Source organism: Cyanistes caeruleus, chromosome 6 (assembly GCF_971803275.1).
Source record: "Cyanistes caeruleus chromosome 6, bCyaCae1.hap1.1, whole genome shotgun sequence".
Taxonomy (NCBI): Eukaryota; Metazoa; Chordata; class Aves; order Passeriformes; family Paridae; genus Cyanistes; species Cyanistes caeruleus.
The window spans coordinates 32,270,207-32,283,468 of record NC_141706.1 but is presented as its reverse complement, the minus strand read 5'-3'; the positions used below and the strand labels follow the sequence as shown (position 1 = coordinate 32,283,468).

Genomic DNA, 13,262 nt, shown 5'->3' with positions numbered 1-13,262 from the left:
GCCTATGATGTCACAGACAAGGACAGTAAACTCGAAGGCATACCTCTCCAGCTGGAGATTTTATTATGGTAGCAAGATACCACTAACCTGCTACAGCTGAAAAGGTTTAGAGGCCAGTTATTTCTGGATAAGTTGTTTTTGCAGTCCAAGTGCCTTTTAGTGTTTAAGGGGATACTACAGTGATGCTGGCAAGAACTAGAATACTCAAGACAGAGTGAACCTTACAAAGAAAGACATATTTAAGAAATTTATATGTGAGCTCCATAAGAAAGAGGTATTGCATTTATGCATATGCACAGGTCTTCTGTGAGTCAAATCAGAAGAGACTGAGATTATGTTCTGTGAAAGAATAAACAGACCAAATAACCCCGCAAATATGAGATACTATAAGTATTTCTCCAGGACATTAAGTCCCTCTTGGAGAGTTTCTGAAATACTTTCTGAATACACATTTTTTCTGAGTCTGAGTGAAGTCAGCATATATGTAACAAAAAATATCTATACTCCCTATTTGTCAGGGGGAGGAGCATACAGAGACCTCTTAAAAGCAATTTAATATTTTTTCTAGTGGATAGAAACATTCCTTTTCTGCTGATTTTACCTTATGGTCCAAATTTTCTCAAGCCATTTCACTTTTCTATCCTGATGTCTTCATGGCTTAGTGGTAGATTTGGCAGTGTTAGATTAACAGCTGGTCTCAATGGTCTTAGAGATCTTTTCCTGGAGATCCAATAGAAGATTCTATTAATCTGTGTTTGAATTACAGGTAAATATGTTTATGTATACCTTTCTAATTATGAGATATATATTTATCTTATTCCAATGAAGACCACATAGGTCACCAGAAGCAACTGTGTGGATCAAGCACTGTTTCACTGTCATTGCCATATTAAAGTCTGATTCTTGTGAGTGATATTCAGCGTTGCTCTCATGGGGATTGTTGTGATCTCTTGATTTCTGACTTGGACTTGAATATTTATGCTTCTATCAAAAATATCTATCTTCTTCTTCAGATGGGCCACAATGTAATAATACTTTTAATGCCTGAAGCATCACACCGATGCACATTACCTGCATTTACCTGTAACCCTGAATAGATAGCATGGCTGTTTCTAGTAAAGATAATAATAAAGAAAATTACATTAAAAAGTGAAAAACCAGAAGGGCTTTCAGTGAATCTCTGTTTCTCCTATGTACAGAAAGGTGGTCTGAAAAATCTGAGAGGAACATGTGCTGAAGCACCTGATATCAAAAGCCCATGGTATAGGGATGAGATATGAGTCTGTAGGCTGCAGAGAAGCTGTAAAGGATGGGAAAGAGGCTGAAGAGAGCAATCATGAAGAATGATTAACAAAAGTGGAAAGAAAACACAAAATCCATGTGATCTTTTATTTGTCCTTAGCAGTCACTTTAATAAACCCTTTAATAATTAAATCTGATCCAACCTATGTCTTTGAGCATTGATGTTTAATTCCTAACTCAGTTGTAGTTGTAGAATGTGTTATGTGTTGTTGTTTTAGAATGTATTTATTGTAATCTTAGACACCATCCGACTAGTCGGGGGGGGAAAAAAATCACTGCAGAAAAAAACTTAAATGAAAATCATTTCAAGGCACAGCAACTTTGGGTGAAATGTGTCTCACCACTAGCTTATCAACTGGCAGGCAGATCCCAAAATCGCCAAAAGTGTGGTATCTTGGGATGGCCCGGCAAAGTTTCTCCATTCCTAGAGCTGCACTAAATGTATCATTTGACCACTGGGGCTCTGCCCTACAAGTCAGGAGTGCATTTCCTCAGGGAGTTACAGCCCTCTCCTGTCAGTCTTTCCTTCTGACATTTCCCATTTGTCCCAAATTTGTCTCAGATGCTTGCCTATAAAGCTGCTGCTGAACTTCTGCAGATTGCAGCCTGGGGTTTCACAGAAAACCCAACTTGATATTACTCCCTTAATGCACCTGGACATGAGCTACCACTGCACAGCCTGTGCCTTGTGGGTGGGTGTCCCAAGTCAGGCTGTCTGCTTCACCACCACAGGGACCTTTGGTGATCCTGAACCTGAAAATGGCTGGAAGTTTGTACTGGAACTAGCCACACTGAATTTTTCATTTTTCTGCCACCTTGGTAATCACAAAACCTCTTCTTTGTTATTTGAATGGATACCAGAGAGGATTTTTCATTTGTATGCTAATAGAGCTTTTCCCCAGGGGTGTTTTGCAGCTTCACATTGCAGCAGAGTGAATCACGTGCTAACAACAAACCAGTTTCCTCAATGTCAGGCTCCCTCAGCATCTGTAACTTTGGAAACAAGTGACTAAAAAGGGCATGCTGATTGCCCAGGGTGGGATTCATCTCAGCCACCTTCAGACATTCAGAAGTTAGGTGTCAGGTGTGGACTGGCTTCTCCAGAAGAATCCAATGTGGTGGTGTTCAGTCACTCCTTGCAGTTGCCAAGCTTTTTTTTTTTTTGTCCACTCAATACAGAGAAAACACAACCAGCTTCTACTATGAGTTTAACTTTCAGATGACTTAATGGTCAAGTGTATCCTAAGTGCACACCTTGTGTAAAGGATGTGTTTGCCTCAAAAGGAATAGTGCCTCATAGCAAAAAGCAATTTTGAACTTTGAACTAATTTAGGAAATTCAATACCAGTGCCAGCTTTGAGTCAAAGGTACCTTTGGCTACATCTGACTTGAGCTTAAGGAACAGGAATTTCATATAGGCAAGGCTTGAGTCAGGAAAGAAAAGTTAGCTGTTAGGCAACAAGCAATTCTTAGTCAGCTTCCTAAGAGATGCTGAAGGCTTCTTCCCCCCCCTCATTTCCCTCTGTCTTAAACGCAAAGGTGTAATACGACAGTGTAAATGAAAACAGGATCTCATGCAAAAACCTCACACCCATTAACTTCCATACATTTCAAAAACAAGACCTCGCTCTGACAACCCTTGTGTGGCACAACTACAGAGAAATTGTAACAAATGTTCTCGTGCCCCTATTGTGGTACTGAAACTCTTCCTGGCACTTCAGCCAGGGACACAGGTAGGTTGTAGCAGAAGACAGAGAAAATGTCTGTGCTTTTGTGTATACAGTTACTTTTGTCTAAACTGTTTCTAGCCACCATTCTCACAGAGAAAAAAAAAAAAAAAATTCTAAAATTTTGTTTTACAGAAATGCTGATTCTCACATTAAGTAAAGCATCAGGCAAGAAATGGGAGAGACTTGTGGCTCTCCTTAACCTATTGCTATAGATTATCTAATTCTGGCTTCAGTTAAGCAGTTCCAGAAAGTTTCAATACAATGATGAGAAAGAAAGTTAGAAGCAAACTTTGCACTTGCATTGCATGATAAAATAAATGTTCTTATTTAAAAAACAAACAAACAAAAAAAAAGATAATGTGGATATAAAATTAAACCTAAGAAATCAAACTTCTGGAAGGATGGAATACTCTGTGTAAGATGATCAGAATCAATCAGATATTGATTCCTCTGTTCACATAAGAAAAGTATGTAATGACTAGAAGTCATTGGGTTTGTGTCTAGTTTCTGTTAGTCAAGGTCCTAGTACAAAACTCAGAGCCACAGTCAGAGTGGGAGTGATTTCACACGTATGCCCATCTCTAAGAGGAAGCAGGATGCTTTGTCATCCTATTAATCTCAAGTTCTTTCATAAGCACTAATTTTAATCATTCAGGAGGACTTTCAATGCAAACGTATGTGTGCCTAATAATGCTTGCATAATGTCTTAGAAAATTTAATCACTGAGCTTCCTAGAGGTGTGCAGAACACATGCAGATCCTCATTAGATTAAAAAAAATCCAACAAAAAAAAAAAGTTAGATCAGTCCATTAAATTCCAGTGATCTGCTAATAGTGTCCAGCCAGATGACGATTCCAATACAGTTGCTAAGAAATCTGAACCTTTTCTGTATCACAAATTGATATTTTAGTTTGTAGAAACATTTAATGATTTTTCAAGGTGAAATGTTTCAATCTCATTTAAATTTGTTAAGCTGCATGCTGTATTAAATGTGAAGCCCAGAAATAAGAAAGACATTTCAAATGGATAATTCATGCAGTGTGGTTTAGGGAGCAGAGGAGTTTTGCTTATCATACCTTCTTTAATTTCTTTTGAGATAGAACACTATAAGAAAATGAGTGTGTATATAGAAATCATGATGCAACAGCACTTTTCAGGGAAAAATGTTTTTCTAGATAATTCTAATTACCTAATATCTAGTTATCTAATTATTCATGTGTAAATGTCTTCATTCTAATGATCATGTCCATGGTTATTTTTAAATTTTTTTTTTGTTATGGATGTAATCATGTAGGGATTCAGGTGTTTGCATGGAGAAAATATATTGATGTGTTTATTAGGCTATTGCTACGCTCACTTTTAGAATATCACTGTAAGGCTACCTCACATAGATGATCTCTATCATATCATCAGTCAGGTTACAGCTGCTGCTGCATTTCCTTGAGCCCCAGGTGGGAATGATTTGGTCCCTCAGCAGGCTCTGCTCAGTCAGAAGACCTGCAGATATGAACACTCACACCTTACACCAGCTGCTCTTCAGACAAATAATGTGGGTGGGAAATTTCCCTGTTTCAGAAATCATGGAGGGGTGGAGCTCTGAGTCAGTGCAATAAAACACCTGTTCAGCAACTTCTGAGACTTCTTCAAGATTGTAAATTTGTGTCAGGAGGCACTGGCACCTGTGGAGCCTAGTACTAAGGTGCCATTGACAGCAGCTGCTTTTAATGTAGCAGCGATCTCGATGGCATCAACTTCTGCCTTACCTCAGGTAAGTAGAAAACAGAACAACCCTGGCAGGAGACTCGGGGTTTTGATTGAGATTTGCCTCTGAATTACAACAGGCCAAGTCCCCTGTTATGTATAGACTTAGATTTCCAGGAAAACAAGATTGTCTTTTCTTGGATATTTGTAGTTGTGCTCTGACCTGGAGTCAGAATCTTTCCACATAGCACAGAACTGGTACATTCATGTTACTTACCATAATGCAGAGGTACAAATTGCCTGTTCCACGTTGGAATGCTACAGTGGGGAATTGAAATAAGTAAAAAACCTGATCTTTACTCTCTTTTTCATCCCCTGTTCTTCTTCCCTCAGCAGAATTCAAGCAGAAAATCAAGCCCCTTGGAAAATGAAGAAAGAAAATGGATGATGCACTATGTAGCCCCAAGTGATGATGCTAAGGTACCATATTTCAACAAACTAAAAATATGGGGGACTAAGCCAATACCTTTTTGAAAAGAGTAGGATCTTCCTTCCTCCTCCCCCACCCTGACTTGGTTATTAAATATTCACATGGTTATGTAGAAGTAGGAATATTTAAAGAAAATTTTCTTTAGCTGCAATATCTGCATAGTATTAACAACATAGAATGTGTTATTTTCATGGTTTTATTCCTTAGAGAAATACCTTAGTGAGAATGTTCTTGATTTGCTGTTAAAATGAGACTGACTTTGGCCTTCTTCTAATGCTTTCTATTGACTTAATGGAGCTGTAGCCCAGAATGAATGCAGAATGTTGGCAGAATCAGAAAGTCAGGGCTTGGTTGTTGGTGAACCTTTGGGGTTTGGTTGTTAATGCCAGTTTTCAGAACAAATGCCCACTTTGATCCCTGTGCACTTCCTCACAATGAAAAAACAACTCTGGCAACATTTGCAGGGCCTCTGGCAGAGATGTAGCTGCATCAAACACGTAGCAGCTCTATCAGTGATAGCTTTTGCAGCTGGAATTGTGCCAAGCTGCCTCAAAGCAAAACCTGGGGGGCTCCAAACATAAAGAAAACTTCCTTTTGATGACATCTTAAATAGTGTGTGATTCAAGTGTCTATAGCTCATACATTTTGTTTGTATAAGCAGAATACCAAATGAACAGAGAACTACGAATGTTGTTTTGCCTATGTATGTCACAATCTTATCAAACTGATCGATCAAACTGATCTCTTGTTAACAGCCTGCTGGCAGCTCCTACAGATGGATATTAGTGTACAAAAGGTACAAACTACCAGTGGGGAGTGAAACTTGCTGTAAAAGGCAAAGTAACAAAACCAAAAATGACATGGCATTTTGGTTTTTCCTAATTTGCTCTGTGTGTGTGCATGCTAAAGCTCAGCAACAGAATGTACTAAAGCAGGAAAAGCAGCTGTTGGGGAAAAGAATGACCTTACTTAACAGATTTGTAATGATTTAATGTATTCATACTGAAGTTCTGTTTTGGTTTAGAATATCCATGGCTAAAAGCAACCTCTTTACCACTAATATAGTTACATTTACATAAAGATTGTTAGGATCCAGCATATGTTTTAGAACATATATGAAGTTGTAAAAAAAAAAATTATGTGGCCGTAACTTCCTGCATACTGGGGGTATGGGACCCTTTCCACAGCTTTAATTCATTATTCATGCCATAATTTCTCCCTACCAAATGAACTTCTGAAAGTTCTGTTTGCTGCCCACAGGTATTTAACAACAAAGACATTCCCTGACACTCTTTATTTACCTCCTGGCTTTGGATATGTCTTTGCTCCTCTGTAATAAATCTCAGCAGAAAAATGTCATTAAAGGCACAAACTTGTCTAAACTGGCCAATTTCTGCCTCTTACAGGTATTGGGTTTCCTGGGTAGCTTTTGGTAATTGCCTGAATTTTTGCAAGTCATAGCTTGCTATCTTCAACGGAAGGATAATCATTAGTAGAGAGCTATTAGAAAGGATAACATGCTTGTAGCAGACCTTGAATTCCACAAGAAGTAAACAGGTATAAAAGCTTTCCTTAATGCAAATGCTCAAACATTTGCCTAAGTACTTGTTTCAATTTGAGAGGAATTTGCATAGCTGTGTGATAAACTGAATAATTACTGGATTTGGTTTAGAGAATTATGCCTGTGGCTGTGCATGGAATTTAGCTGCTGCCTACCTATAGTGCAAAGCCAAATATGCTCCACTGCTAAATTGTTAGGAAAATGTAACAATTCACAATTTTGTGGAGCTGGCTCAGCCTGTGTTCTGATAATGCTGAGATCTCACCTCCTCTGCTGAGAGCACAGCCATGTAAAATATCCTGTGCCTTACATGTGTCTTCAAGCAACAGTGATTAATTTATTTCTTTAGTTTTGGAATATACCCACCCAGAAGCCAATATATTCTATTCTTTGTAGCCTGATGAGGAGAATGCATTTTTTTAACGCTTAGACCACTTGATTTGGACGTGCTGCTTCTGTACCTCACAGGAAAAAGTGTGAGCATTTTAACCAGTCAGCTCACTGAAGATATTCTGATACAATTCCTGGTCATAAACTTGAGCTCATGGGCAAGTTTCATGGTTATATTAGGCACTGGCTTCTATTTAATGTGCCTTTCAATCACCCAGAGTTTTATAAAAACATCAGTTTTGACATTTTATTGGACAACTTTGTAGCCTGGAAATTATTCAGTTTTTTTGTGCAGTTTCCTTTCATGACCTTCGTGTCTTTCATTCTTACAGAGATGGAAATTATTTGAGAGGTTAAGCTAAATTTTGTCATGATGGATTCCCCATGTTCCAGTGCTCTACACACTCCAGCTGATGTACTGTCTTGTCTCACTGATTTCTTATACTTTGATCTTTTTATCAATCTTTAACATTTGTCACAGTAGCAGCATCTTTGTATGTGCTTTCTCTTATTTCACTCAAGAGTTTATCCCTGTTATTTTAATTGAAGTTTCTCAGAAAATGATAACATCTCCTAATTATTTCATCATCTTCAACCAGCTCTCTTCTATTTCACTTCAGACTGTCTTTTCTAACTTCTGGTCATTAGCTTTCATAACAGCTTCTTTCTTTGGCCACCCCTTCTTGTTGATGATGTTTCGTGTTGTGACTTTACTAAGAATTGGTGATCCATTTGTCTTCTGCCATTATCTGAACTTCTCAAACTTTTTCTGAATATCAGTGGTCCACAATATACTGTGACTATTTCTTGTCCCACTGTATACCGTGCCTTCAGTATTATTTTTCTGAGTATCTTTTTGCAAATACTCAAGTGGCATCATAGTAAGTTTGGCCATTTTATAACTTCCACAGCTCCTTGCTACTAGAACTGCAAACTAACATTTCCCTGTTGCTAAATCTGCCTCATCTTAATGCTGTAATATTTTGTTTTTTCATTAATGCTTTGCTCAGAAGTCCTTAAAAGATTCCTTATTATTTCATAGCCTAACTCTGATGACTTTTTTATGTACATATTATTTATAGATATGCTATTTATACCTTCCCCTTTTATTGGAGATACCAAATTGAGGATCTGCTGATAACACATTTGTATGCAGATTAAAGCTCTTCACGTAGCAGTAGCAGTCAGACCTCAGGACCTGACAGAGTTCGCATTTACTTTCCTGTGCAGAGCCTTATCCTCAGACACCCACTGCAGTCATTTTATGTTACTCCTTCTATCTAACAAAACTGTTACTGCTACAATCATACATCAACTCCAGAACTTATTACTCAATACAGTCTGAAATTTCTGAAATTCCTTTTCTTCTGTTTCTTTTCCTAAACAGTGAGAGAGGGAGCCATCCCTAGTGTGGATTTACCCTTTCTATTCAGTCTCTGTGGTACAACTATGATGCAACTCTCTTTCCTTTCTATAAACTCGAGCTGTTTTGATAATTCTCCCCCAACTGTTCTCACAGTTGGGGAATCAATATAACCACCTATGCTGCAGCCATAGTAAGCATTGTCTGTTTTCTCCTCCTTTTTTACTAATACCCTGCTTGCTCTAGCTGCTGCTAGGGGACACCATGAGCATGTTCTCTGAAGATGTAAAATCCATCAAGAACACATGATTGTCACAACCTTTACAGACCTAGATGGTCAGGCCTGGCACCTTCAACAAGGAATTGGGGATAGTTGTTTTTGAAGTTAAGGATTATAGTCAAAACTATTCCATATCTATCAATCAGATAACCATCCTTGGTAAGGAAAAACCTCTGTTCCCACAAAGCAAGCTAGGAGTTTGTCTAAAGCTACGTGTTGTGCAGTGCTTAGACATTCCCTAAGGTGCTAACACTCATCCTTAGTCATCTCTCTCTCAGGAAAATGATTCTTTTAAAAACAAGCAAGAAAACATAAAAATACCTGTCTTTTTTTCCCCCTTTCTCTCCAATTATCCAAGCACTGCATTAAAAGAAGAATATTTTGTGTAGGCCTTGATTCTACCTTGAACAACACAGGCTCTTGGTCAATAGCCAACCAAATTTGAAGCATCTCTGATATCTGGATTCACTGAACTTTGTCTTCATATTGGCTGCTGATGGTCATGTGTACAATTTAATGTTACTGCCTAAATGAACTTTTTCAGTTTATTTACACCATCTTAACTTTCCTATTCATCCTCTCTTTCCACACCTTCTCTTTGTGTGCACAGATAGCTACAGGCTTTAGGGGTCAATGAAGTTTGTGGAGAAAGTGCATTCTGCTACCTGTTGTTTATTTACTGTGATGCCAACTGGAAGAGAAAACTTCAGCAGAACCTTGGTTCTTTTCAGTGTTTGGTTGCATTAAAGCCAATATACATATTCAAAACTTTAAAATACACCTCCTTTGTTTTGTTTCGGTTTTTTTCAGCAGGAAGAAATGACACCTTACTCCTTGCTTACTGTAAGAATCATAAAGCTGAAAAATGCTCATCAGGCAGATTTTTGTAAGTACCAAATTTTTTCATTGATGTTACATGATTCTCAAATTACTGTATCAGCCCCTGCTTGTGCTAGATACTGCACAAATGCAAAAAACAAAAGTCATACTTGCTAAGAAATCACAGCTGAAAGCAATTTATGCCACAGAATGTCTATTTACAATTTCAGAGGTTTATTTGGTTATGGGGCTTTTTGCACATTATTTATCTGGCAAGTTGGCTGTTTAAGGTGCTTGAAAATATCTTAACACCAGTTTTAATACAGAGATGTTTATATAACATGTCCATGACAAATGCATAGAATATAGAGCTGAAATACTTACCGTCTTAATTCTTTGGTTGTCCTGACCATCATGACATCAGCTGCCTCTTGCCCCCCAGTAAAAGATGTCTAACAGAATTTTTGGGAGGACTATGGTACATGGTACATTACAGCTGACAGGCAAAGTGTTTTGAAAATGTGTGATATTTGGGTAGCCCTTGCCTGGTGGCTCACCTTCCCGGAGATTTTTCTCCGAGAATTTTCTCCTGCCACTCCTACGTGTGTCTCACGAACTTGGCACATCACTAATAACACAGTTTCTCCTATCCTTTTGCCATACTGCTATTCCTTCTCTTGTTTTGCATTTTCTTTCCTTTTTGGGAGATCATGATGAAGTTTGGTGAAGCCATAATACCCTACAGATAAAAATTCTCACCATCTCTTCATATTTCACTCATTTTGGTGTTTCAAAAGCATGGATGTCACCTTTATCAATTTTCCAATCACGTAAAGAGGAGTGTTCTGTTCACATTGTCTGTAATATTGGGTTGTAGAGAATAGAAACAATATTATAGTATAGCAGAAAAGGTCAAATGAATTTCTATTCCTTTTGAAAGCTATGAAACATTGCATGTATATGCAAGACCTCACCTTCATTCCTTTGAACTGTTGATTTAATTTCTCGTAGTATCACCTTTCATCTAGAATTAAAATTGAACAAGATAAGAACCATGATTCAGCTGTTTATGCAAAGGGATTGCACAAAGTAGAATGATGCTGCACTCTCAGAAAATAGTGTTACAGTTGTGACCTTGTCCTCTGTCCTGATGACAGGGAGATTTCTGACAAGTCCCTATTAGTGAGATGTAGACAGTTTGAAAATTCCTGTTATCACCAAAATACACACACCTGGAGTAGAGCTCAAGATGTGTGGGCTCAGTTTTTAGCTCTGTTCATGGACTTGTTGCATAAGAAGTTTAGGCAAATGTATTTGCCTATAAATCAAAAAATTCTGTGCCTCTGTTTCCCTGTCTACAAAACATAGAATGTCTTCTCCATCACATTTTGTCTCCCTCTTATCTATTGAGGTGATGTGCTCATTTTGAATCCTCTACTACTGTAGAGGATTTTTTCAGATTCTTTTGTTAATTTCCAGTAAATAAGTCTTGGGGACCTGCTGGTGAAGAGAAAGATGTCTTTTCTTTCTGCCAGTAATCCCCAAGCTACTCTGTGAGCCTATTTGAGCCTGTTTCTTAAGGATGTCACAGAATGAAGTGCTGTAGACCAGGATGCTGTTGAACAAGGAAGATAAACATCAGATAGCTCTTTGTTGACTGAGTAGCAACCTACCTCCGCTTTCAAAGAAGTTGAAGTCTCAAAGAAAAAATAGTGTGATACTCTATGATTTAAAAACTAAAGTACAGTTCAAAAAAGATATATTGTAGCTTTCAAGTGCTTGATTTTGCACTGCAATTAATGTTCTTTTAGCGTAGCATTTTTATTTTAACATTTGAATGCATTTGAAGTATCAGAAACCTGAAATAACTAGACATGCTACTGTGTGCTAAAGAGAATAATAAAATTACATTTACTTAGCCTTTCCTCAGCCATATGAGCTTTCCCCTGGAAAACTGATCATAAGCATCTGATACAGATGCTGTCTGGCTGTGAAATATCTGTAGAAGACTGACAGTTTTTGTACTAACATATTTCAGACTTCCCTAGATTTTCAGTTTCTCTGTATCAAATACAGGAACAAGCCACCTTTTCAGTCAAGTGCAGCCACTTCTGACTTGCTTTTTCTGCCTGCATGCTGGCTTCCCATCTTTTTCAGCATGTGCAGCACTCCATTTTCTCTCTGTTTGTTGCAAGTGCAGTCATACCAGGTAGTTTAGTCATAGAGTTTCTACATTTTTCTTTGATTTACGTGCCAAATCCTGGCTTCAGGGAGCACCACTTCTGTATATTTCCACTGATATTCCTCATTATCACATGCACCCAACCTAATCCTGGCTGTTTTTTTTTTTTAAATATGCACCTCAAGATCCATGGGATGTGTGTTTCACAAGCCTGGGATGAAATCCAAGCTTATTCTGAAATCTGATGTTCCACCTTTGCCTGTAGACAGCACATGCTGATTGAGTTTGGCACAAAAAGAAAAAAATTAAACCGAAAAGAAAACAGTTGACTCCTCCTGAATGGGTCAACTGGCCCCTTTCATATCCCTGCTGTCAGCTCGCCCCTTTTGTGGTCTCCTCTATACTGACTGATGTTCCTCTTCAACATATGCCTCATGCTACGTATAATTGGTATCTGTCTTGTCTTATCTTACCATGCAAATGTTCTTGTTAGACCTGGGCTAATTATTTTCCACTGTACTTCTAACTAACCTTTATGCCAATTAGTAATCATGGTCAGACTCAAACTTTTGTGGCACTCCCTGATCTCACTGTGGGCACTGGAGAGAAGGGCACCCAGATAAGATCACTTACACTCATCCTGCTGCCCTGCAAGCACTGAGTGTCATCACCAGGCTGCAGCGCTCCATGCAGTTTGGCTATGAAGGTGGTGGGGGTATTAGAAAGGAATTAGTCCCATTAAAGTTTGAGTCTATTACAGTCTGGCACCTGTTTTGCAATAGTAATTCCCCTCCTCAGTCCAAGACTGTATGCAGCCTTCAGTAAAATAATGACTTTTTGGGTCATTGGTGTGTCCATTTGCTCCTTTTCAGCTGGAAATTAGTGCTTTTACAAAAACTCGTGTTTCCTAACTCTGTTCATGGTGTCACTACTTCCGAAGAGCTCCTCATATGTGGGAGGAATATCTGGTCAGGATGAGATGGCAGGGAAAATGGTGTATTTGTGTTGTAGTCAGCAACTGCAGGATCATGTCCAGGGAAGTCACAGTTTCTGGGAACCAGTATGTAATACAATGAGACGGGCATCTGTTCATGAAACCATTTATTCAGCATGGGAGCAATTCATACCCAGAGACAGAGAGCCCTGAACAAAGGCAGGGCAGGGGTTTTTGAGGGACAGAACTCTTGAGGGACTCCACCTTTGAGGGTGGAGTTTAGGGTTAGAGACCACTAAAAACACACAAGAGAGAAACTCCAGGGTCTCAAACCCAATCAGAACTCCTGGGCCACTCCTCCCAAGAAGTCTGGGGTGAGATAACTTCATCTAGGGCTCACACATCCCCTAACACAGGACGTCACACACGTGGCTTACAGCCATGCCTCTCACTTTAAAAATGCTTATCTGAAACTAACTCTTTGCCTCCCTGAGGCACCTCACAATATAT

At 38.7% G+C, this 13,262-nt stretch overlaps 1 protein-coding gene across 11 annotated transcripts in view; it reads left to right on the top strand.

Annotated features, from left to right (window-relative positions):
* The first annotated feature begins 4,563 nt into the window (after positions 1 to 4,563).
* LOC111930078 (cytosolic phospholipase A2 epsilon-like) overlaps positions 4,564 to 13,262 on the top strand; it is a 33,096-nt gene continuing 24,397 nt past the window's right edge. The window contains exons 1-4 of one of the 11 annotated variants that reach the window (XM_086894276.1): positions 4,564 to 4,800; positions 5,130 to 5,213; positions 6,630 to 6,780; positions 9,628 to 9,703. In XM_086894276.1, the coding sequence (XP_086750402.1) occupies positions 9,637 to 9,703 (67 nt within the window). In that variant the 5' untranslated portion in view covers positions 4,564 to 4,800; positions 5,130 to 5,213; positions 6,630 to 6,780; positions 9,628 to 9,636. The other 10 variants (XM_086894274.1, XM_086894273.1, XM_086894270.1 and 7 more) reach the window with 10 other exon arrangements.